The following is a 26859-nucleotide window of genomic DNA, read 5'->3' as shown; positions in this document are numbered from 1 at the left end:
TTTTGCATTTTTATACTAATTTTAACAAATGCAAATAAGCCACAGTGTTGCTAGTATTTATTCTAAGTGTTACTAACAGGATATTGTCCTGATGCTTTTACTTTGTGTTTGGTATGATTGTTTCCATGACAGTGATGTACAACATTTAAAAAATGTCAAGATTGTTCTTGTCTTTAGGTTTAGTAAGACATAATGGCATGTGTTCAGCAAATAATTCTAATTAGTTTACGAAAAAAGTGCTGATAGTTTGAATTAATTAATTAGGTTCATTAGTCTGGCATTTATCACATTTCTAGGGTTAAAGACATAAATCATTAACAATTTGTTTCTTGGTGTCCAGGATTTGATTCTCAAAGCCTCCATTTTTGTACTGTGTGATTCTGAGTGTCTGAAAAAATGTCCATGGGGGAATCAATGCTTTGGTTAACAAATGTAAACAAACACACAAAATATAATTTCTGAAAACTATATTATCTGAAACTAACAGCTGCAAAGAGCTCAGTTAATGCTTGCTTCTTCAATGTCAGGATGTAAAACAAAAATAATACATTTACTTTGTGGTGCCCTGTGGTGGTAGTAGTTGATTGATAAAGTATGTTATTGTTTACAGTTTGACTGGTAGCATCCAGAATAATTCTCATGATGGCTAAACATCCTGTCATGCGCCCCCTTTAGAATTTTAGGACTGCCTCACCTGTCATGTGTCCCCTTTGGATTTGTAGGACTGACTCATTTCTTAGCATACTTTCTGCTTTCATTTGTTTTATATCAATGATAACTAATGATTCTAGGAAATGTTTGATAATTAAGCAAAAGTCAGTTGTAGTGGTCAGGGTTGTGCACTGTTTATCTAGTACTGGCATAAGATCACCAGGGTGAAGTAATATAAGCACAGCTGATTGAATACTATACATCCCCGCTAGTTGTAGCCTGTTGCATATATTTATGTGTTCCATTTGTTGTAAGTTATGTCTTTCACTTCAGTTTTCTTGGTTGAAGATGCATCATTATAGCATAATATAGGCTGATTATTATTACTTGCACTGCAGGGTCAGTAATAAACATTCTAATGAGTGTGCTGTTTTTCACTGTAGGCATTTTCACGAGATACTTGGCATCAGTTATAATATCTGTTTGGGCCAAAGTTTCTTTACCTTAGAAGAGGGACATCAGAGCTGACTTAGTGGGTCCATGTGTGGCTGCTAAAACCCATTACACTGAATGTCAGTGTGTACTAGTCTGGACTGCAGAGAGTACTGTAATCAGTGAAGACTTCAGTTTTTGAAAAGATAACTAAGACACTGTTTTGAAATCGGGCAAAACTGCAGAAAAAAGGCACATTCAACCAGACGTAGTTGCCATATTTTTTCAAGGGGAAAGCCTCCTCCTTCATCACTGTGGGGACTTCACCCACTAAGACTAAACATAAGAACTCCAAATTGTGCCATACCAGGGAGGAGGGAGTACACACATTTCCTTTTAAATGTGTGCGCTCAGAGTTATATTTAGGTGGGGGGTATAGTGGAGTGAGAATGAAGGGGAATCTCTGTGCAAAAAGATTTGATTTGTGTTATTATAGGTCCATAGTTTCATTGGTAAGTATTAAGCTAGCTGCCCTTGTTGACCATTTTAGCCCTAGCCAATTTCCTCTTGGTGAGAATCAAACCGTGTACCTTTTGTGTGGATGAAGTAGTCACCTTAACTTTGACATGGACTCCCAACCCCATATAATTATGCTTCTTCAATGTCTGCAGCCATAAAGCTCTCTGTATTTTGGATTGTGCTACTTTTGATTTAGTACAATTTCAGATAGCATTATTCTCAGATTAGATATTGATAAAATAAATGTCAATATATTTAAGTAGACCCAATTAGATTAATTATAGGGTGCAACAGTAGTATCCCTTTTCATGAGGTATGCAAAGAGAATTGTTAACATTTAAGAGAATGCAGTCTTACTTTCAACAAGGCTGTTTTCTCACAGTTTGTGTTTCATGTTTTTCTCATTCAACACAATGCATGTTAGGAATTTGTCCACATCTGCATGTTGTTTACTGTTACATGTTGCTCGTCTGGTGTGGATAAGACCAGACAAACATTCATGGGTTCAGTTCAAGCAGCTTTATTGTACACAAACACAACAGAAATGAGGCTTTGTAGCTTAAACTTTAATAAACTTATAAACCGAATGACTACTGCACTCGTACATGTTAACACTATGGCTGTTCTCTCAAAGTGGCACTGGTGCCTGCATGTGCTCAGTATTTATATGTATGTGCTACATCTGGAAATGCTTCTTAAAGGTACAAGCACACATTCTGATCTACATCCTCCCCCTTTGAGAAATAATTGCTCTGTTGTTTTTAGGATTAAGCACCAATAAACTAGAACTGATAGGCAAGGTTATTCTGGTTTTCCTCGACAGAAGTCTCTGAGCAGGCGAGCCTAGTAGGCTGTCATGGGGTATATTTCTGAGATTGAGTACATTCAAGAAGATATCAGTATTGTTACGCTTTCACCTCTCAAGTAATTGCTTTGCACTCTGTACTGCATGTTCAGCAAGGCCATTTGACTGTGGATATTTAGTACTGTTCGTAACAAGGATAAAGTCCCACTCTTTAGCAAATCTCTGAAACAATTGACTGGTAAACTGAGAACCATCGTCAGAAATAACTTTGTGTGGACTACCGTGGACTAAGAAATGATGTTTCATTTAGTAATAACAGCACTGGATGTTAGGTTAGGTATCAAATCAATTTCAAACCAGTTCAAAAAAAGAGTCCACCAACATTAAGTAATGTTGACTGTTGCACTCAGACATGTCAGTGGCTACTGTTGATCAAGGTAGTTCAGGAACTTGGCTTAAATGAAGTGGCTGTTTTTGCAAATGCTGCCTAGTACTGCTGCACACTGAAAAAGAAGAAATCACTTTATTAATATCTTTTGCTAAAGAAGGCCAAAATACTAGTCCCCCTCACTCTTCTTTTGGTAGCATCAGAACCTGTGTGGCCACAATGCAAAATCTGAATATATTCACACTGTAAGAAAGTAGGAACAACAACTTTTGGACCTTTGAAAATGATACTATCTTCCATCAGCATCTCATCTCTGTATGGAAAGTAAAGTTGTACTTCTGATGGCACACAGGATTGCTTTGACGGCCATCCAACATTGATGAAGTGGTTGAGCTTTTGCAAAATTGGAGCAGTTTTTGTGTGATCTGTCAGCTCAAGTCTTGTGGTAGAAAAAGTATGTACTTCCATGACATCAAAGTCAAAATTCTATGCATCAAGCTGTTCTGTGGTATTTCTGGGCAATCTGGATAAGGTATCAACCAGATAAAGAAGTTTACCTCTCGTATAGACCATTTTGAGATTATACTTTTGCAATTTGAGCACCATACTTTGTAGTCTTGCTGGAGCGGAATGCATAGGCTTCTTTAAAATAATGACTAGAGGTTGATGGCCAGTTTCTATCTGGATAGCTCAACCATAAATATAATCATAAAACTTTGAACATGCAAACACAATTCCCAGACGTTCCTTCTCAATTTGAGCATATTGCATCTCCGTTTGGGTAAGAGTTCTAGATGCATAGGTAACAGGTCTGCCCTCTTGAAGAATAAATGTTACTGCACCAAGACCGAACTTTGAAGCATCATAGGAAAGAACTCCTAGTTTGTGGACATCATAGTATCTTAATATAAGTGGGTTGGCAATTTGCTGTTTGAGGTTATCAAATGCTGTCTGGTGGTGTTCTAACCATGACCATGCAACATTTTTGCATGTCAGCTCTCTTATAGGCACTGATAACTCACTAAAGCCAGGGATAAATTTGCCCAAATAGTTAACCATTCCAAGAAAATGCTGTAGGGCTTGGACATTTTCTGCAGCTGGCATCTCAAGAATGGCTGCTTGTTTAGAAGGATCTGGTTGTAAGCCTGCCCTGGTAAATAAATTACCTATATAACTAACTTCTGGTAGTCTGAATTTGCATTTCAGAGGTAGAGCTTTAAATTCATTTCATGCACTCTGTCCAGAATTTTCCTGAGGTTTCTGTCATGATGTGCTTCACCATTACCTTCAACCAGTAAATCATCAACTGTTATTGTACGCGGGTAGCCTGGTAAAATTTGCTCCATTGCACACTGAAAGACTTTACTGGCAGAATTTATTCCAAAAGATATCCTGAGGAATCTGTATCTACCAAATGGGGTACTGAATGTAGTCAGTAGTGAAGGTTTGCGATCAAGCATCACTTGCCAAAATAAACTCTCTGCATCTAAGACAGAAAAAACAGTGGCATTTGACATGAGGGATGTAATCTCCTCAACTGTATGCATAGAATGATAAGGCCTCTTTAATGCCTTATTCAAGTCTCTTGGGTCAATGCATATTCTGATTTCATCTGATTTTTTTTTATTAGCGGCTACCATGGAAGATACCCACTCAGTTGGTTCTGTGACTGGACAATCACACCTTGCTGCACTATTTTGTCTAACTGGACCTTGACTTTGTCCTGCATAGCTATTGGAAATCTCCTTGCTGATCTGACTACTGGACTGACCTCTGAGCTTACTTTCATGGAGTACACAACTGGAAGTTTGCCTAGTTTGTCATCAAACACATCTGCATACTCTTAGAAAATGGCATCAGTAAAGCTGGAACTAGGACATGTGCTTACACGATGGACGTCTTTGGTAAAATAAAGCAGTTTCATTCTCAAACTGGCTCTGAGACCTAATGACTGCACAGCTCTTCGGACTACATAAAATTGCAAGCTGTAACTTCCCAGCCAAATAGCATGAATCCACTACTGAGCCTTTGGTTTGAATCTCTTCACTTCCATAAGCAACCAGCTTCGCACAATTGACTGAATTAAGTTGCTCACCAGCCCTCACTTTAGCGAATGTTTCTGCAGACATTACATTGCACTTTGAACTAGTCTCTACTCTATGGGTTTACCATTGATCAGGACAGTACAAAAATACTTTGTTCAGAGACCACTGATACACCATTCACATAGAAAGTAGAGTTGCAGCTTTCTGTAAGATCAACTTGCTTTTTTGAGTGACCTTTCTTAATAACTGAATGAGGCTTGCTTGATTTACAAAACATTTGAAAATGGTTCCATTTTTTTACACTTGTGGCATTGCTGACCATATGCTAATCACTTCTCTCTCAGACTTATGATTGGCACCACAATTACAACAGTTAACAATAAGACTTGACTTGGGTTTTGCTGACTCACTCTTATACTGGATAATGCCCTTTTTACTGAGATAGTCTTGGAACTTGCTAGAAAGCTGCAAGGTCTCACTGCCACACCAGTAGGGGTTGCTGCTGTCATGTGCTTAGGCCTGTTTCTGCTTGCCACCTGTTGCATGCCTATGTTTGGTCTTGAGGCTGTTTAAACCATACTTTTATCACTTGTAGGCATACTTGTGTGTCTTTTTCTGTGAGCTCAATGGATATGACAAACTATGGCTTTGTTTAAGATTAAATCACTGTCACAAAGCAAAATCTTTCTCACTGCAGCACTATTAACACCACACACAAGCCTGTGCTTTATTAACTCATCTTTCAAGTCAGCAAATCTACATGCTTTAGCTTTATTTCTCAAGTCAGTGATATAAGCTGCAAAAGTTTCACCTGGCATTTAGTCTCTTGTATAAAATAAGTGCCTCTGTAATGTAGCATTTGTCTGGGGGTTACACATTTCTCTAAATTTATGTTTCAAGCACTCAGAGTCCTCCCTCAATTCAGCTGATACCACAAAATGGCAGTTTTCCCCCTTTCCTGCATATATTTCTGGTGCATATGCAAATGAATGCTCTCTTTCAATAATTTCTGACCCAGCTAAATTAAGCAAAATGAATGCCTTGGTACATGGATCTTTGTCAGAAAAAGTTGCTTGTATGAAAATATTGTATTCCTGCTGAAATACTCAACAATTCTCTGATATCTTATGAGCAAACACAAGTGGACCAGGTCTGCGAAATGCCTCTGCCATATCAGCACAGTGTAGTGAAGGTGCTTGAAATCATATACGACCATACACACATAAATAAAGATATATATATATATATATATATATATGTATATATGCCAGTACTTGTAATTATGCTCAGTAGCACAACAAACTGTTTGAAATAACTGCACTTTGCCAAACAAGTATCTGTAGCACAAGAACACTCTGAAATCACTGTACTTTATGAAATATTTCAAAATGGCTGTATTTTATGAATAAATTGTACACTGTAGACAGAGTTCAGAGTAAGAAACACTTTGAGATAAATGCACTTTGCAAATAAACTACACAGCACAATAACCTTTCAAAATGGCTGTACTTTGTGAAATAACTCTGCACAGTGTAAGAAAAACTTTGAAATTGTGGCACTCTGTGAATAAATGCACACAGCACAAGAAACTTTTCGAAATGTCTGTACTTTTGAACTTTGCTATATAACTGTACTTTGCACACAGCAAACTCTTTGAAATAATTGCACCATAATAAAGCACACACTATGCAAACACTTTAAACACTCTGAGATAATTCGGACAACTCTAATTATGCTTTGAATGGCTTTGTTGAATGTGAAATAGTAGTTTGTGCCCAAACACAGTCTTTTACTAAAAAACATGCAGTTGCCTTGCTCTTTAAGCTTAATTTGCCCCTTACTGTACTCGTTATGCCCTTTTAATCTCTTATCATGCTTATTATACTTGTCTTGTGCTCGTTTTACTTTAAACATGCTCGTTATGTAAACAAAAAGGTAATTCTGAGCCCCTTATGAATATCTGTTAGATTTATCAAATATCATGATTTCAAAACATTTTGTTTAAGTAATAATGCGGTTTGTGCCTTTTGTTTGCTTAATGATATGTTTTTGTGCTACTCGTTTGTTTAATAAATGCATTTTGTGCCTTATATATGCACTGTTTCATTTTCTTTGCCAAACAAATCATTTGTGCAGTTTTCTTTACGTTTAGCTCATTTCTGGCCCTTTTTTGTTTGTCTGAGCTCTGTTTCACTCAACCTGCTTGGTCTGCCTTCACCTTCAACTCTGCACCTCATGGCTTGAAGCTGTTGTTCTGTTCCCGGTTCTGACACCATGTCACTCTTCTGGTCAGGATAAAACAGACAAACATTTATGGGTTCAGTTCAAGCAGCTTTATTACACAAAGACACATCAGAAATGAGGCTTTGTAACTTAAATTCTGGCTGTTCTCTGAAAATGGCACTGCTGCCTGCACATGCTCAGTATATATATGCACATGCTACATCTGGAAATGGTTGTTAAAGGTACATACACATGCTCTGATCTAGAACTTCTACTTAGCTTGGGATTTATTGGATATGTTTGTTTATGCATTTTATTTATTCACTTTTGTTTTTCCTCCCTGTGGCTGACCATCAGCTACCACCTCCTCTACTCATTCACTGGTGATACCACACCCCCCCCCCCGCCTTAGTGTCTCCCTGGCTCATTCTGAAATGAGCAGATCAAGGATGCTGGAACAATGTAATAATGCTGTGGGGGAGTGTGGTCTAACCCCCACAACCTCATGGTAGTGTTCTAGCTCTACAGTTTCTTTCCTTGGGAGTTGCATGCTCATTTCAATCAATGTGCATCCTTCTGACCAAGTGGTATACCACTTGCAGCATGGAGCTGAGCACAATAATGCTGCAGTGAGCCTAGGCTACCCCCCTTCAACTGCTCACTCCCATCCTCTTCCATGGTGCCTACATCTCTCATGGCACTAATTGTGCACTAGTCATCTGAGGTGCAGTAAGAGCTTAACCCTCTTTGTTTTATTTCTTTCTTTCACATTCCTGTCATTAAACTTAAGCGTGTAGCTATGTTTTAAAGTGTGGAAATCTGTGTTATTGAAAATAAAAAAAAATGCAGTGTTGGTCCAATAACAGAAAACATAAAGACACTGAAAAACAGAAGCTCTCTCCTCAGTGGGCTGTACCAGGTATATTTCATGTGGGCAGCAATCTGATGGCCTCCTAATATGGTTCCCAAAGCGCCTAAACTGAGTTTTTTAAACATAATGGAGCAGTGATTATATTCTGAGATCATTCTGGATTGCTGTATCTCTGAGATTTCATTCTTTCATTCACTACAGAGTGGTCATGACAGCAGGTGAGAATAAGGGACATAGACTGACCAATAAACTGAAAAGTTAAATTTTTCCCCATGCCTCATGTCTCACTTCACAGATCAACCTACTCCAGTGCATTGCCTGTAGTACTGCTGCCACTATACTGATACTTAAACTTCCCTACCGTAGGTATCATTCCCCTCACCTGAGAGCAATCTGCTCTTTTGCAGGATAAAATCGTGAACTTTGATTTGGAGGCTCAGATTATCTTTCTCACCCCTTCACACTGATCAGGAGCTACCAGCAGTGCAGATTGTATGCTAGAGTCATGCAAGGCTAAGACAACATCATCATTTCAAAACAACAAGGATGCAAAATCCCATCCTCAAACAGGAAGCTGTCCAAATTGTGACTCTGAATTGATATCCTTTCCATGAAAATCAAAAATGGGATGGGAGATGGACCCTTATGACAGCCTTGATTGTATTTGTATCAAAGCCAGGAATATGACTACAGCTATCAGCCCTCAATTTAGGGGAGTGAATAATATGTAGCAGCCATCCTACGATAACATGCTGCTGTATCTCTTCCCAAAATACATTACAGGGTCTTCTCTGAGTCCAAAAAAATGCATTGGCAAGCATCCATGATTCCTGTGATATATATATATATATATATATATATATATATATATATATATATATACATGAATAAAGAATCCATTCACTTTAACCAAGGAAAGAAGGAAATCTGCATTGTTTCTCCTGGATTAAAGGCTCATCTTTTAGATGATGTCACCTTTCCAGCACCCTGGCATGTTTTACAGGGGAGGCTGAGGAGTGCGATTCCTCTGTTATTAGAAAGACCATCCTTTCCTTTTTGAAAAGGGGACTGGTACCACATTTTTCCAGTCCAGAGATACTGTCCCAGGCTTCTGCAGAGTACCTAAAAAGTGATATCAATCACAAGCATGCAAAAGTGTCTTCATTATTTTCAGATGGATCTCCTGTACTCACACAGCTTTTCAACAGGGTATGGCTTTAATTCCTTCAGCATTCTAGTAAAACAAAATGTATCCAGTTCCACTGTAAACCTCTGTCACTGTCTTCTTTGAGTATGGTAGGTCCAACAGATTCTGCAGTTTCTCAATGTGCTCTTTCAACCTCTCTGTCCCTAGATCATGTCTATGTTCCTTCAGCCTTGCTGTCCAGGTTTTAGGACTGCAGCCATATCATGGTGGAGGGGCTTGTATGCCCTTGAGATCCTTAGAGGTCTGTTGTTTGGAGCTTATGCTTCTGGCAGGAGACATCTTTAGCTAACTAGTCAGAAGTGAGACACCAGCCTAACTCCAATCCAGAATGCTACCCCATAACATTTATTTTTTTATTTGTGGTTGTTAATCATGATAAATGTTTGATCCAAATGCATCAATTTCAGGCTCAGGATGGGGATTATGAATCCAGAAACTTCATCCAGAACAGGGATAGTGTGACAGAATCCTGTGAGTCATGCCTGAGGGAGATAGTAATTGTTGAGTACTTGTGGGCTAAGTGACCCCATAGCCCAACCAAGCTTAGTCCAGGAAAGGAAAAGGCGAATGTCAAGTGTGATGGCAATCAAGTTGAAAACGGACCAGGATGGATTAACATAGACTAGACCCTTGTCAATGAAAGGTGGCTCTTGGGATATTAAGTATCCGCTCCATGCTGGGGAAAGAGCCACAGATTGTACAGGAAGTTGAAACACCGCATTTAGATTTAGCTGATCTAATTCGCCCATACAGTGGTGGTTCTGGAATCAGAATTCTCAGGGTTGATCTGTCTTCTTCTCTTGAGCTGGCTCCCAGTAGAGTCCACAGACAGGAATTTCCTAACTTAGCTCGGCAGTATCAATTTTGAGTTTGTACCTGTAAATGTGAGGTTGTTCAGTGAAACTGCAAGTTGTGGTAGTGAAAACATTGTTTCAGTTATCGAGGGCATTCTTCCTTCTTAAAGATCATGTCCGTAATGCGCAATAATGCAGCACCTGTGAATAATGCAGTTCTGCAGGTAGACACTAACGCTCATGTGGGGAGTGATGTTGATACTTGGAAGGGCATGACTTGAGTGGAAAGATTTTCCTGATATGAACACAAATCAGAATTGTTTTTGAACTTGTGTGCTAGCCATAGATTATCTCTACACTATACCATGTCTGACTGCTGCAGTGCTCATAAATGTCGTTGGTAGCACAACACCTGGGCTCAAAGGTCAGACTGACTTATAAGTTCATAGTTATGTACTAGGCTAACATCTGCTAGGCCTTTATAAGCCTAGCCATGTATCCCAAATCTTTGATAGGTTCTGGTACCCTTCACTGAACCCACAGACATTGCCAACATACTGGCAGACAGGTTCAGTGCAAACTTCACCCCCCTCTCCCCCCCTAAAGGAGAGATAACTATCCCAGCCGAGTGTAGCCTCCCGGACATCTCAAATGCGCAGGTGAAAGCTGCTCTCTCTAAAGCTAAAAACACAGCATCAATGGGACTGGATGGTGTCCCCGGCTGTGTGCTACACGAGCTAAATGAGGAATTAAACCCGCACATAAGGCAGCTGTTTAATCTCAGCCTTACCACAGGATACGTGCCCAAGGGTGGCGTGACGGCAACTGTGGTCCCACTCCACAAAGGTGGCGCCTCACGGACCCTGGTAATTACCGCCCCATAAGCTTAACAAGTCTAGTCTGCAAAGCTATGGAGAGGATCATAATGGAGCTCATAAACAAAGATATAGGGGACTTGCAGACATTGGACCCGACCCAGTTTGGCTTTGTCAAGGGAAGATCATGCCTTTTGAACTTGGTCGACTTCTTGAAATAGTCACCAAGGCCATTGATGAGGAAAGGCAGTCCATACAGCCTACCTTGACCTTGCAAAGGCTTTCGACACAATACCCCACTCGGGTATTGTAGAAAAACTACCAGCTTAAATGTAAACCCATATGTCACAAGATGGGTTGCAAACTGGCTTAAGGACAGAACCCACAGGGTTAGAGTTGCTGGCGCTGTGTCAGACTCCAAGCCGGTCACAAGTGGTGTCCCACAGGGCTCGGTCATTGGCCCCTATTGTTTGGCATCTACTTCTCAGAAGTACAGGCCAACATGGGAGGACTTTGGCTGACAAAGTTTGCAGATGACTGCAAACTGGGCGCCATAGTGGAAAGTGCATCGGACACGGATATCCTTCAGAAGGGACTCACGGAAACAGATAGCTGGTGCCAGAGCCATGGCCTGAAGTTAAACGCCAAAAATGTATAGTCATACCCTTCGGGAAAAACAAGGTAACCCCAAGCTACCATATAGGTGGAAATCCACTAAGCACAGAAGAGGTCATCAGGGACCTGGGGACCCAGGTTGACAGTGGCCTTTCTTTTGACACTCACATTGCTAAAGTGGTTAGAAAGACCTTCTACATTGCCCACCTGATCATGAAGGGATTCACATCCAGATCTAGTGAGGTCATTGTTCCCCTGTACTCTTCACTTATCAGACCAATGATAGAGTACAATGCCCCATTCGGGATGTATCTCACCCGACATCTGCAGCAATTGGAGAGACCCCAAAAGTTCCTCACCAAAAGGATAAAGGGACTCCAAAATCTGTCATATGCTGCCAGATTGAAGAAACTCCAGCTCTATTCAGTCGCATACCGTCTGCTCAGAGGTGACATGTGCCTGACATACAAGGCCATGTCCAACCCGGAATTAATGGACATGCTCCACCTCAAAAATCCAAATCCACCAAAACCACTAGAGCAAGCGACTTAAACCTTAGCACGGATATAAATAGGACGTGCTGGAGGGATAGATTTATCACTCAGAGACTCCCTATGCTGTGGAATAAAATCCCGGTCCATGTGAGGCAGAGCACCTCGCTGACTCTGTTCAAGAGAAATCTAGACCTGTGGATGGGAGATCGTAGGTTTACCCCGGGAATCATCTCTGGGTCACTGCTGGACAGAGGCACAACAAACTAATGGGCACAGTATTTTTTCATATAAGGGGTGGCGTAAGCCACAATAATTTGGGCTAGGCTTATAAATGCCTTAGGGCAGATAGCCTAGTATAAACCTATGAACCTATGAACCTATAAATATAAGTATGGCTTTGGAAAATGCTACAGTGGGATTTGAACTCATGCATAGGGAGACAACACTTTGTTGTATTGATTAACCAGTTAAGCTAAGGGACATTACTTTGTAATAATATCATAAAGTAATTCCATACATTTTACACATTTAGATTTATAGGTACTGAGCTGTCAAATAGTCACCACTTGGTGATGAGTTGGGTTAGATGACTGTGGTGGCATCATGATAGGTCCTGAAGCTCAGAGATCTAGTGAGAATGTGATGGGGACATTTAAATAATATAATAATTCTGTATGTGTTGTTCAACTCCCACCTGCTGGAGAGCTTCTGACTTACCCTGAAGAGATCAGAGCCATACACTCATAAGTGGACCCTGTTGCATACATCAGCACTCAGGACTGTGGCTATAAGATGTTTGGTAGTTATCATAATGGTAATACTTGCATCTGCTGGTGGGCACCAAAGGTGAAAAAAAGCTGCCAAATTAATGAAAGAAGCCTTTTATGCAATGTTAACAGGAGGGATCTTCAGCTTTGACTAATAGGTATCGAAAAGCCAGGAAAGCCATAACCATAGCCAAAGTGAAGGCCTAGATGTGGGAGGAGTTTGACAGTATGTAGAACGAGTTTCAGACAGCCTCAAAAAGGTAGTATCAAACTATTCAGTGAAGCCCATTCCTCAGCAAGGGTAGAAACATGCTGTTAAAATGACTGTGTAACAAGGATGGGTTTGATAAATCCACAAATACTAAAAGGAAAGGTACATTTAGATGTTTCAAATGTAAAGCTTTTACCTCTTTAAATAGTGACAATACTTTTAAACATCCTAGTACCAATCGTCTATATGAATTTGTTGTCTATGCGAACTGTAACACACAGCGCTTGATTTATTTAGCCTGTTGCTCTCATTGCTCTGCATTTTATGTGGGCAAAATGGACCATCGGTTAAAACATCGTATTTTACACCATCTGAGGGATATTAAGAAGATAGACCCAAATAATGCACTTGCAATGCATGTCTCAAGTAACCCGTCACATTACTTCAGATTTAAGGTTATGGAAGTAATTCCCTATAATGTAAGGGAAGGGGATGTACATAATAAAATTAAAGTACGAGAGATCAGTTGGATAACTAACCTGAGAGCAAATTGCTTCCCAGGCCTGAACAGTGTAATTCCACTTAAACCAGTATTAAAAGCCAGAAGATTACAGATTGGCTCTAGAGCAGAGAAAACTGTGGAAGAAAATAGGTAATTGGTCCATCAGATGGGTTTTGCATTATGATTGGATGGTAATAAAGTTGAATTATGACTAGTAAATGCTCTCGTAGAATTAGAAGGAAATGGTTGTTTAATTGGGTAAAAAGAAGCTAGTGCTATTGGTTCAAACAATGGAGGTTCGTTCGTTTTTGAGATTCTGACTGGAGAATATCAATAGGCTGACAAAGGAAGGTGCATGCCAAAAGAGGGCAGAAATAGATCGTCCTCTGCAGAGGTGATAGGATGAACAAATCAGGAAATGGACATGCAGTTGGATAACGAGATGTCAGCACCATTGGTTGATAGGCAAAGAATTAGAAGAGAGGGAATGGTTTAAGCCATGGAGCTTCGCTTGGTTATGAGATTCTGATTGGAGAACGTTATGATTGGGTGAATAAGGAAGGTGTGTGCTAAAACAGGACAGTAATTGGTGTTTTTTAGATTTAAATATTAGAGAGCACAAACTATAACCATGATCTGATGATGGCTAACTAAGCTGAAAGCGCTTATCGTTGGGAATTTGTGTTCTATATTTTTATAGAATTTTATCTTTGCATTAAAGTTTTTATTTTATACTACAACTACAACTGGTTCAGCCGTGGTGGTGAACAAATAATTTTCTTATGAAATTTAATATATTTTTCTATGTTACCTACAATAGTGCAACAGGGTGCTTTTCAGTTAATTACAAGGTTAGACTTTATTACCTTCTAACATTAGTATTTTCACTTGCTTGCGCAACCTTCTCTTTTGCCTCTGAATTATTTCCAGTTAATTAACAGATAGACTCAGCTGTTGATTGATTAATTTTTACTATCCATGATATGCATTTTATTTAATTCATATAGTATATATTTAGCTAAAACAAACAAATATCACTACTTGAGTAATGACAAGCCTGTTAATTAAAGAGTGGCTCAGAGTTTTTAAGAAACACTGCCTAGCAAAAACAATAATTCTGTTAAAGTTAATTTATGGAACTGCATGTAATCACTTTCATGTGCATCATCTGACTGCAAGTAATAAAATGTGAACACTCAAGTGTACAGAAAACAGACTTAGAATTTACAAAGCATCGCACTGAAAGCTTAACTACTATTACAGCCATTTCAGCATTTCTAAACAGTTTACCAATGTATCATATGTGTAAAAGTGGGAATGGTTTATTGCCATCAAAAAGGAATAAAGTGTATATTTTCTGCCCTTTCTTATGATATTGCTATGGCATTTACTTTTTTTAATAATCATTAGTTGAATGACATCTAGGAAAGAAAAGAAAAAATAAACAGCACAGAAGTACGTTGTATAGCATTTAACATGCTTTGTTATATATAGTTTATGTAATTCTTTGGTCAAGAAAGTTGTTTTAGTTTTTAGTATAGGAGAATTTCATAAATGTTGAACACATTTTTATTTGCTGACCATGGTAGTGCACTGAGCCATCCATTTCAGTTTCATATTGTACCTGGGGAAACAGTAAGGACAAGCAAGCAGTAATCCATAATATACCAAGTAGTACATAATCATTTGTTTAATACAAACTAGGCACCGGGTGTTAGAAATAGTGGTATTTACAGTGTAACAGCCGGATCCAAAACTTCAATAACATTCCCATGATGTTTGCTTTATAACCTATTTACAATTTGTAGAAGAGTCAGAGCAATTTACTGGATTGCAGAGAAGATGGAAGTAAGAAAGTAAAAGAAGTGAGCTGGGTGGATTATGTAATACATGATTTTATTTTTTTAAAATCTAACTGGGAGCTTTTTTCTCCTTAAAATTTCCAGGTTGACTGATTGGTTATCTGTACACAACTAATTCAACAATTACTTACTTCTTCTTGTTTAAAATTAAATTGCGATAGCATTTTGATATTACTGATAAAGATTTTAAAAGATTTTTTATTAGAATGACAAATGCCATTTTCTGAACAAGAAACCACTAAACTTACTTTGCAAAAGTGTAAAGCAGAGTAATTCCGTAAAAGCCTAAGCTTAGCTCCTGACATACAGCAGTTTAACTGGCACTGACCCTTTTGATAAACTATAGCAGTTTCTTTACTGGACCTACAATGATAGTAAATTTAGCAACCTGTATCTTGAATCTGTCCCACGCCCCCCATATGGAAAGGGATAACATTTTAACCAAACATTTTCTTTCCATTATCGGTATTATAGTATTCTTTTCTAAAACATGCCATCATTTTTTATCATCTGATTTTGCATTTAGTCATTTTCATGTAAGTTCTGCAGATTTTAAATGAATGTGTTTTTCTGGAAATTATCGACAACTGTTTTATGTATTGCTTTTATGAGTAATAACCTTTGCAAGAATGCATCAGAAAGTGATTTTTATCTGGTTATATAATGGTCATACTAGCAACTTATTATACTGAAATTGTTGAATAACATGATCTCTTTGCATTGTTTTGCATGCAGAAATAAGGTTTGTTATACAGTCAGAAAAGTTGGAATCATAAAAGCAGGTCTCCTGTAAGTAGTAAGACTAGGTAAAACTAAATGTGGAATAGATGGGTTTAGCACATCCACTTTGAAATTCAGTGCATTAAATAAACTGAAAATATCTGTGTACATGATATTGGTTGCCACTTTTGTAATGTGAAAAGGCAAGGCATGCATTATATAAGTGCAGTTAGAAAAAAAGATGTGTAAAGTAAGAAACTGGATGCAGGTCACTGTACTAATTGTAACACTCCATATGAGCACATGGCCTAAAATTGGTATTTCTCACTATTGCAACATTTTATAATGCATACTTTTGAACTTTGTCATGGTTTGACATTTTATATTCCCTCAACATATTTAATGATATATTGTTGCACATTTCAACAAGATGTACCCTTGGTACAAAGAGGAGAGAAATGAAAACAATTTTAAAGGCTGTACAATATGCTTTTTCATGCACTATTTGCGATTTCACTGCTGATAATCTTGCTTTTTCCCTCACATCTAGTGGTCTTTGTCATTAGTTTCCTAAAGTAAATGATTGTTTTCAGTCACCCATCATTGCCTCACAAATGTATTTTGCCAAAGTAATCTAGTTCATTTCTTTTCATTGTATATGTGACATCTACATTTAATTATATTTGACTAAATCAGTGAATGCTGGCAGCAATAAACATGACAGTTTCATTAGTTTAACATGTTTTCCAGTATTTTTAAAATGCATGCTCAGTTGACATTTTCAAAACTTTTTATATGAGATGCACTTGTACCAAAGCACAGATGAATGATCCAGCCTATAATAATGCAGCATGATACACTAACATAACTGACAACACCATTACTTATGTTCTTCTGTTGATGCTAACTCTGCGACAGGCTGTGCCATGGTATATACCATTATTATCGCTATGCGGGGGTTATAGTTTTTTTGTCTTCCACACATACAAGTGTAGTATTGGCAGAAGGAGCTTTAAAGTCTAACTGGTCTGGCATCTGATGCATATAGTACTCTGGAATTGTTCTCTACTCATTATATCTTCCTCTGTTCCACCAGTCACAGCCATCTTGAAAGAATCTGTGTTAGTTTCTTCTTTACTGTATTGGGCACCTAATCCCACTTACCCTTCACATGAAAAAATATTTAAAAATAATGGGAATACTTCATAATATCACTGGACAGATTACTGAAAGCTAAGAAATCAATTTCCTGTTGATAAGCCTCCCACTAGTAAAGGGACAAGGTGTAAAACTAGAGTGCACCATCAAAGAATCAAGGGGGGGGGGGGGTCCTAGGAATGATTGGGACTATTCTCCTTTTTTTTTACAATAGTGTGATTTATTGGTAGCAAGGGATCTGTTAAGTATGATCGTAAGTGGACCTACCACTATCCAAACAAATGCTTAAAGTCTTGCAGAACTGCAAGGTATATTATTCCAATTAGGCTAAATAATACTTTCCAAGCAATGTTTGGTCACTGATTTGCATACATATCAATATGAGTTCATTAGGACTCATATTTATTATACATTTATGCTACTCATAAAAAAGACTCACTACGTTATGATTAAAAATTACATATATTTATGAGGAAACTGTAGCATTTATTGCAGCAAAATGAAGCTATGCAATATCAGTATATGTTATAAAATGTGAAAGGTAAGCTCCAATAAATAAAAAGGCATACAGTTATCAATAAATTTTGTTGGCTGTAACCATCAAAATGTAATAATGTTTTCTTCATATTTGAGTTTAAAGTAGTCCTTTAATGGATGAAAGCACTTATTATAAAGGATTAGTGGATGACTTCCTAATGGCTGTGCAATAAAGGATTGACACATTTTTCACGAGATTATGTCTTGACTATGTTTTAACTTTTAAACGTATGAGTTCAGATTTTACACTTATTTCAGTCATGTCCTTAATGGGCAGTTTACAAAAATAATAAACAGTTAAAATGTAAGTAGCAGATAACAAACATGATAATCCATATATTACAATGATATTTAAAGTAGGGGAGGGCCTAATGCCAGTATGAAACAGCCTTAGACAGGCAGGATATTACGGTCATCCAACATGTGTTTAAGCAGGTTTACCTTTACAAGTACTGATGTAAATACCATGCAGCTGTTCTAGATATTGTATGGCCATGATGCCAGATGCCTTTGTCTGAGTTCTGAAAACTACAAGTCAAAGAAGATAGAACAGTGGAAAGGAAAGTGGGAAATCTACATTGAGCCCTCTAGTTGTAGTTTCTGCATTTATAGACAATTAAGTTGACATTAAACATGAAGTTTGGTGATGAATTTAGAACAAACCTCAGTTGCTAATGACCAGTGATTGAGGCTAAATGTTTAGGGATGTCATTTAGAAATAGGAGTCCAATTTAAAATGCAGTGAGCTACCACCTCAAAATTTTGTAGCCAGATGTCCAATATCCTTACAGTTGGGATCTGTAAGTGTATGACATTACACCCCTAGACAGCCCACATTCATTTATAACACCAAAGCCCCTTACTGCGTAATAGTTCTATTTCTCTTGTGACAGTGTTAGTAATACAAGTAATGTAACCCTTGCATTACTGGTTGTGTGGCATTCTGCATCCTTGCCGATCTACAGGCATCTTACCTGCTCAACTACTAAACATAACATGGCAGCTGATATGCCCTTTCACTTATTTTTGATGTTAGTTTTGATGCCAGTTCTTAAATGAGCATGGTACCAGTCACATAACAGAAGCATTCAGATAGTGGCCATAATGATGGTGGCTGAAACTGTGTCCTACATAATTTACAGTCATACATAAACATCAATGTAGATAAGGATGTTTGACCCGCCTAGCCTGCTCTTTCCTTACCTTCTGGATAAACTGCTGATTCTACAAAGACAGCAGCATATTTGATTTTTCCCTTTAACAATAATAATGCTTTATATTGTTTGCATGCATTCCTGATTGCTATTACTTTTCTGATACTACCAACTTCTAACATGTAGAACCTATAATAATAGTTTCTTATATCTCTCGAGTCTTTCGCCTCTCTTCAAATTGTGTTCTTGTTTTCTCATTTATATTTTTTATGAAGCAGTCTTCTTACTTCTGTTCTATAGATTCTGTTGCAGTACTTATCTGTTCTGTGTAACCCAAAGTAAAAGTTGTTGCATTACTAATACCAGGATTTTGCAAAGCAAGGGTAAATGGAGGCAAATCATGTGTTCATTTAACACATGTCAAGTAATCATTATTTTGTAGATGGGAGTCCATAAAGCAAATAAATTTGTTAAGAGTTATGCTTTGAATGAGAAATGAAATAGTATAGCAAAGTGTTTAAGGGGGTGGGCTGTAAAGCTGGATACCCAATTTCCATCAGGTCCCGTCTGCCTGTTGTGTGATGTTAAGCAAGTCATTTAACTGTTTTGTTTTCCTGGGTGTCCTTTGTAAAAATGAACAGGGTATTCGTTGTAACTGTATGACTCTCAAATGCAACAAAGTGCCCAACAACAGATAATCAAGATAGAGTTGATATTTGCAAAGTGCCAATGCACATACCGAACAGCAACAAATAAAAAATGCATACAGTAGGAGAAGAACTGAATGGCCAAAGCAACAAGCCAGAATTTATAGACCACTTTGTTAAGGAATGTGATTTCCTTCCATGGCATCTCAAATTTGGATACAAGAAAATCATTAATGGTTATCCCACTCAGTGGAAACAAAATCCCAGGAAATTAATATTTCCTAAAATAATTTTCAGTCAAAGATCCATTAAGTGGACAATATTGTTATCTGCTGTTCAGCTGGTGTATGTTTCATAGCTCACAATTCTTCCTGTACGAGTTCCTTGTCGGTGATCAGAGGGAATAAGGCAGTATAAGTCAATATTTTCTCTGCTGACATATACTGCTGCTTTAACTTAAGAATGCCAAATAATATGATTAAAAGACATGCTTAAATAAAAGGTTATTTACAAGCTCTTCTAATTAGCATTCTTTGCTTTATCATTTTACATTGTAGTGCAGCTAATGCATGCAAATGAAAAATTAATGGCGCATAAAAGCTCTGCTTTTTATACTGAAGAGTTTCTAGCACCAAAATAGACATGGCATTTTGATCATTTTAAAAGTATACTCCTTGCTTTTTATTTCTGAAATGCCATTCCTCTTTATGAAACATGAAATGATTTCACTAAAAGTATTCGCTGTAATGAGAAAAGTTATGGTTTACTTAAAAACAGGTGTTGCTAGCTTTTTTAGTCTACATGCTTTATCGTATGTGTGTTCACTTATTGTGTTGTGTGGTTCTATTATGATGTCTTACTTCTTGAATGGTTATTTATTGCACAAATTGATAATAATGTAGCAAGAGACTCCTGCATCTTGATTCAGGATGAGGTTTTATTGCTGTCTTTATGAGAGACAGAGAAATGCTAATGTTAACCTCAGCACAAAATATCATTCTGCACATCATCATCTGCATGATTTGAAACAGATTTTTAATAATAAAATAAGAAAACACTCACAATTTAACAAAAAAAAAAAAAAATAGTAACCTGCATCTGAAAATGTGTGAAAAGCTTCATATTATGTTGCCTGTTCATATGTATCTGATCTCACTCTGTAATTTAAGTTTGTATGAAGTGTAACTATTGACGAATGTAGGTTTATCTCTATTTATTTATTTTACATTTGTGGACCAGGTTTGTCTGACTGAGATAAATAGCCCTTTTTCAGGGAGGCCCGGGGAGAAAAGCTCCAACAAGCTTCACCAAGTTATACATATTAAACATTAACAGAAAACAGTTATACAGAAAAAAGAAAAATCTTGATTGTATGCAGTAATGGGTTCATAGGTATGTACTAGGCTAATGGCCCTGGAGCCTTTACAAGCCTAGCCCATAGGATTACCCTGGCATCATGCCACCCGACCTTAGTTCCCATTGCCTCGGTGGAGTAGAGCCACTGCAGTGATCCCTGGGGTGAATTTTCTATTTCCCATCCACTCATCAATATTTCTTTTGAGGAGGGCCAGTGAGGTACCCTGCTTGACATGTATGGAAAGTCTATTCCATAGCATGAGCAGTTTCTGGGTTATGAGCCTGTCCCTCCAGCATGTTCTGTTGATTGTGGGAATGAGGTTGAGGTCTCTGGAGCGTGTGGTGTGGAGAGATTGGAATTTCTTTAGATGTAGCATTTTTAACAGAGCTGGGTCAGACATGGCTTTGTAAGTCAAGCAGAGATCACCTCTAAGTAGGTGATATGAGACAGAGAATAGTTGGATTTTTTTAATCTGTCCATATAGGACAAGTGTTTAAGGCCTAGGATACTCTTGGTGAGGTACTTTTGCAGCCTCTCTAGTTGTTGCAGGTGTCTAGTGAGGTACATGCCAAATGGGGCATTGTACTTGATGACTGGTCTAATGAGGGAAGAGTAGAGGGAGACAATGACCTCTTTCTTCCTGGATGCAAAACCCTTAGTAATGAGATGTGCCACATAGAAGGACTTTCTGACCACAGTGGCAATGTGGTGGTCAAAAGAGATGTTGCTGTCAACCTGTGTTCCCAGATCTCTTATAACGCCTTCTGTGTTCAGTGGAGTACCATCGATGTGGTAATTCATGGGAACTGGGTTTTTCCCAAAGGGGATGACAACACATTTTTCTGGCATTGAGCTTAAGGCAATGGTTCTGATACCAGTCAATGGTATCAGTGAGGCCTTTCTGTAGGATGTCAACATCACTTGGGGAGTTAATAATAGCTCCCAACTTGCAATTATCCATGAATTTTGTCAGCAAGAGTCCCTTCGTATTGGCCTGAACTTCAGAGAAGTAGATACCAAACAGGAGAGGATCCAGGATGGAACCCTGTGGGACTCCACTGATGACTGGTCATTAGACTGACTTGGAGTCAGGTGCTTTTACACTGTGGGTTCTAGCTGTGAGCCAGTTTGCAACCCACCTAGTGATATAGGGGTTGATGCCTAGCTTAGTGAGTTTTTCTATGATTCCTGAGTGGGGAATGGTATCAAAGGCCTTGGCCAGATCAAGGTAGGCTGTCCTTCACAAAACCAAACTGTGTGGGTCCAGAGTTTGGAGATATATATATCCCTATATCCTTGTTTATTAGGTTCATGATGATGCTTTCCATAGCTTTGCATATCAGACTCATCAGACTAATGGGACGATAGTTCCCAGGGTGTGTAGTTGCTCCTCCTTTGTGGAAAGGGATGACTGTAACAGTGCACCATTTGGTAGGGACAAAGCATGAGGTGAGGCTGTGATTGAACAGGGCACACAGGTGAGGTGCCAGTTCAATCTGTAGTTCATGTAGAACACAGGCAGGGATAATGTCAGGTCCCATAGAAGCTGTATTCTTGGCCTTGGACAGTGCTGTTTTAACCTGTGCAGTAGTAATACTGGGTGCCTGGCAATCTACTGGTATTGTGATTGGTCCTTTGTGGGGGGAGAAAGGGGTAAAGTTGGCACTGAATCTGTTGGCTAGTATATTGGCAATATCTGTTGGCTCGGTATAGGCAGTACCATTGTGCAGTAGCTCAGAGCAAATCTGGGTGTTGCCATGGAGATTCTTTACATAACTATAGAAAGCCTTGTGGTTGTCATTACTATCTGCTGAAATTCTGTTTTCATAGCTAGCTTTAGAGGATTTGATGAGGGATCTCAACTTTTTGTTGAGGCTGATAAGGGAGTTTTTCCAGTCTTGGGACTTCACCTTATTCTGCATCAGTTTCTTCTTTCTGTTGTAGAGTTTGTTTATGGCAGGGAAACAGCAGATTGGCTTGCTTTTTTTGGAGGAGAGCGTCTTCGTTCTATTGCATATGGCAAGATCCATGCATTTGTGTACGTGTTTGTACAGTGCATTGGTGTATGCTTCAGTGGTCATGCAACTATTCTCCATTTGTATGGGTGCTGTGAAGTTAGCCACCACTGTTTTTAGGAGCCCAAAGTTAGCTTTGGAGAAGTTTTTCCATGGTTAGCTTTGCAGGGGGTGGGGTAGGGGGGTGGGAGGGATGTGCATTTCCAAGGTAATTAGTTTGTGGTCAGATCTAACCAGGGAGGAGTTGACTATTGGTGTAGAGCAACGGTCACCCATGTTAGTAATGACTAGGTCAAGGATGTTGCTACCTCTAGTAGGGGTAAGAACAAGCTGGTCCAGGACACTGGAATTAATGAATTCCAGGAAATGCTGGGCAGGTGTATTCGTACATGAGTAGTTTCCCAGTTAATGGAGGGGTAGTTGACGTTGTCCAGTATGAGAGTGTTAGGTTGGACCCTAATATTCTCCAGGGTGCTTAGGAACTCGGAGTGGGAGACTTGGGACATGGTTGGGGACTTATAGCAGGCTACAACTTGAATCGCTGTCTTACCCAATGTTAGCTGCACCTGAAGTATCTCTGATGTGTTATGTTGAGCTACCAGTCTGGAGGTGTGCACATCCTTTATGAATATGGAAACACCACTGCCTTTGGAGCTTCAGGCCAAGTTCTAGGGCCAAAAGGTGTGGAATGAGTTATAGCCTGGTAGTGCAGGGGTGCTTTCTGCTGCCTTGAACCAGGTCACTGTTACAGCACAAATGTTGATATTCTCCATTTTAAGGAGTGTTTTGAGTGAGTGCATTTTGAGATTTAGACTGCTAGTGTTGAGCAGCATGACCCTCAGATCGCATTTGTTTGTAGCAGTTATGGTGGTAATTTGGTCTTTGGAACACCACCTAAAAAATACTATAGGGGTGGCAAGAGCTTTGGCCAGTATCCAGAAGCCCAGGGGTGACAAAGGGAGGCCATCTCTAGCAAAGTATCGAGGTCTGTCAATCATGTCATCCCAGGCAGACAGATACTAGATCCCCTTAGAAAGACACCAGAAACTTAGTCAATTGTTGAAATGAATCATTTTCTGCTTGTGCTGTGGTATCACTCTGGGTGATGGTAGGATGCTACTCAGGGCTTGGGTCATATACATCTGGGCTACATAATCTGAGAGCTCCTCCATGTCTCTTTTCATGTAGTCCAGGGAGGTACATCTCAGGTCATTCACACCCAGACATACAATGACAGAGTCATATTTGTACCTATTGTTGAGGGACCTGAGTGTGTGCGTTATGTGGTGGATCCTGGCACCTGACAGGAAGCTGACTGTTACTTTCTCCTTATTCAACCTAGTGAGTGGGACATCAGTGTGCCTCACTATCAAGTCACTTATGACTAGTGTGTTGGGCATGCTGTTTTGCCTTAGGGGCTATGGTTGAGTGGCACATTGTGTTATGTGTCTCGTGACTAGTGTTGTGTTGTGTTGTGTTGGTTGAGTGTGTTTCTGCCTTGGAGGTCTCTGCTGTTTGGGTAGAATTTTATTGAGATCCTCCATGAAGGTGGGTCTGTGATTTGTGTTTTTATGTGAAGGTAGTGCTGGTGTGTGTTCTGGAAGGCTGTGTGTTTAATGTGGTGTGGTACAAGTGTTGACCTTCTTCTCTTGAGCAGCTATTCCAGTCTTGGCTAGAGAGTGTGTGGCTTCCAATTTGGATATATAGTGCATCTCTTGCAAGTCTGAGTGTTTGGAAGTAAAAGGAGAGGGTTGTCAGTGTACATGAGGCAGATGCTACATTGCCTCAGGATGCCCAAGTTCACCAGGTTAATAGGAGAAAGCACAGGGAACTGACCTTTGGATATGCCTGGAGGGGTGGGCATTAATAATAAGTACTGGAGCTGTTTCCTTGTAGAACGTTTAGTGCTGGTAGCACTTTTGTGTGCTACAATAATTTCTACAAGAAGTCTGGTAAAGTGCTAGAGTAATAAGCTAGTAAAAGTGCAGGAGAGAAGAGAACTAGCAGATCTAAGGGAAAAATTGAAGAGCAGACGTTGGCACCACTCAGAAGCTTAAAATCAGTCCTTGATGCAGCATATCTGTATCTGGACTAGACTAGTTACAGGAAAGGTGGGAAACAAGCACAAATGTGGGCTTTTAAACCAGAAAGCTGAAAGAGATGGAAAACTGCCCAAACGGCCAATAAACTATACTTTCTGGGCCAGAAACTACTCCTCTTGTGGTAGATAGGCTACCTAGTGCTTACCACTCCCACTGACAAGATAGAAGGCTTCCCTCCAACACAGAAATGCTTGGGGGGCTCAGAAGCTTACAAACAGTCCTGGATACAGCAAATCTGTATCTGGACTAGACTAGTTACAGGAAAGGCAGGAAAGGCAGGAAACAAGCTTAGAATTTTTTTTTACAGAAAAGCAGCTAAAACAGCACTAAAATCAATTCAAGTGCAGTGCAAGCTAGCACTCTTGAGTGTGCAGCAATATTAAAGCAAATACAGTTTAAATAAATGCAATTTATTCAAACTGTATTCTGAACTGAATTCAATTATTGTTTTATTCAACTCTGAGCAGTTAAAAAGTGCCAAAAATATACTTCTCAGCTGAGAAGCACACAGTCAAAATACAAGGATATTCTAGCAAAGCTTTTTTTTTAGTAAAGTGGAAAGGGAGAAAGGAGGAACATAAGATTGTTCAAGGTTAAGAACCTAAGTGTGCTGGCCTTCTCAAATGTTCTCTCTGTATTAGGTAGAATGAGCTAATGACACTAGACTAATGGACTAATAGATTAATGAATAAATCAGTAAATAAAAATATCACAAAAATTGGCTGAAGGCATACAGTACATATTTATATCACAAAAATTTACAGAAGACATAGCCATTGTCAGAGAAGGGTAAAGACCATGCAATTTTCAGAGCACTATTATAGTAAGGAGTTTATGAGATAGTGAAAGGACAGTTGGTGAAATTTTGAGTTGAAACTATATTTATGGTGGATAAATACAGTGCCAAGTCCATTGAGTTTGCAGGTATTCCCTGGTGACAGCCTTACCTTTTTTCAGTTGCTTAAGAGACCTAATTTCAAGTGGGAGGCTGTTCCAAGCCTTGGTGGAGTTATAGCTTTGGAGATTACATCCAAACTTAGTTTCTGATTTGTGAGTTAATAGAAGGTCTTGGTTGGAGCTCCGGAGAGGTCTAGCAGGTGAATAGTGGGAGATGAGAGTTGAAAGAGTAGGGCAGTAGGAAGGTTGGTAGAGGATGTGGTGAATGATCTGGAGCTGAGAGAGAAGGAGCTGTTGAGGTAATTTGAGCCAGTTTAGCTGTTTCTGTGAGAAGCAGGGATGGGACTTGTAGGTTTTCTGGGCAGCAAATCTATCTTATTGTAGGTTGATTCAAGTTTGGCTAGGAGTGTCGAGTTAAGACTAGTGAAACTTTGAGAACTGTACAGTAGACTGGGTAGTAAGTAAGCATGAGAGAGAGTTACCTTAGCTTCCCTGTGAGAAATTTTTTGTTGTGGTGCAGGAGACCTACTTTCTGATGAGTTTTCCTGATACAGTTGTTGATATGCAAGTCAAATTTGAGCAGGTCATCAATAAAAACACCTAATAGCTTTGTGTTAGATCCAACCTCAATTAAGGTGTTATTTAGGGACCGTATTGGGAAGGAAGATTTGATATGGTTAAGGGGTTTAGGTAAGAAAATTAGTAGCTTAGTTTTTTGGGGGTTAAGGATTAGTTGTTTTTAGAGAGACAGTTTTCAACTGAGTTGAAGGTAGACTGTGTGGCAGAGATGAGTTCAGAGGGAGAGTCAGCAATAGTGATGACTGTTGAGTCATCAGCATATTGTACTAGAGATGAGAAAGGACATGAGGAGAATTGGTAAAGATGTTAAAAAGTAGGGGCACAAGGGTGGATCCTTGTGGGACACCCATTTTAACTGGGACAGGAGGAGTGCGAGCAGAGTGCCATTTCATTGTTTGAAACTGGTCAGAAAGGTAGCTGGCAAACCATGCAATAGTAGCAGGGGATAAGTTAAGATTAGTTTGTTTGTGCAGTAGAAGAGGGTGAGAGACG

General features: G+C 39.0%; 1 protein-coding gene across 1 annotated transcript in view; it reads left to right on the top strand.

The window, feature by feature from the left end:
- The window catches only part of LOC122790641 (whirlin-like), a 52421-nt gene that overhangs the window by 7278 nt on the left and 18284 nt on the right, over positions 1-26859 (top strand). Inside the window, exons 3-4 of the mRNA XM_044058166.1 lie at positions 25356-25386; positions 25860-25881. Coding sequence (XP_043914101.1) covers positions 25356-25386; positions 25860-25881 — 53 coding nt within the window. The remainder of the gene's footprint in view (positions 1-25355; positions 25387-25859; positions 25882-26859) is intronic.

This window comes from Protopterus annectens, chromosome 16.part0, assembly GCF_019279795.1.
Source record: "Protopterus annectens isolate FY-2018-M chromosome 16.part0, PAN1.0, whole genome shotgun sequence".
Classification (NCBI taxonomy): Eukaryota; Metazoa; Chordata; order Ceratodontiformes; family Protopteridae; genus Protopterus; species Protopterus annectens.
This window is presented reverse-complemented; position numbering and strand designations above follow the sequence as displayed.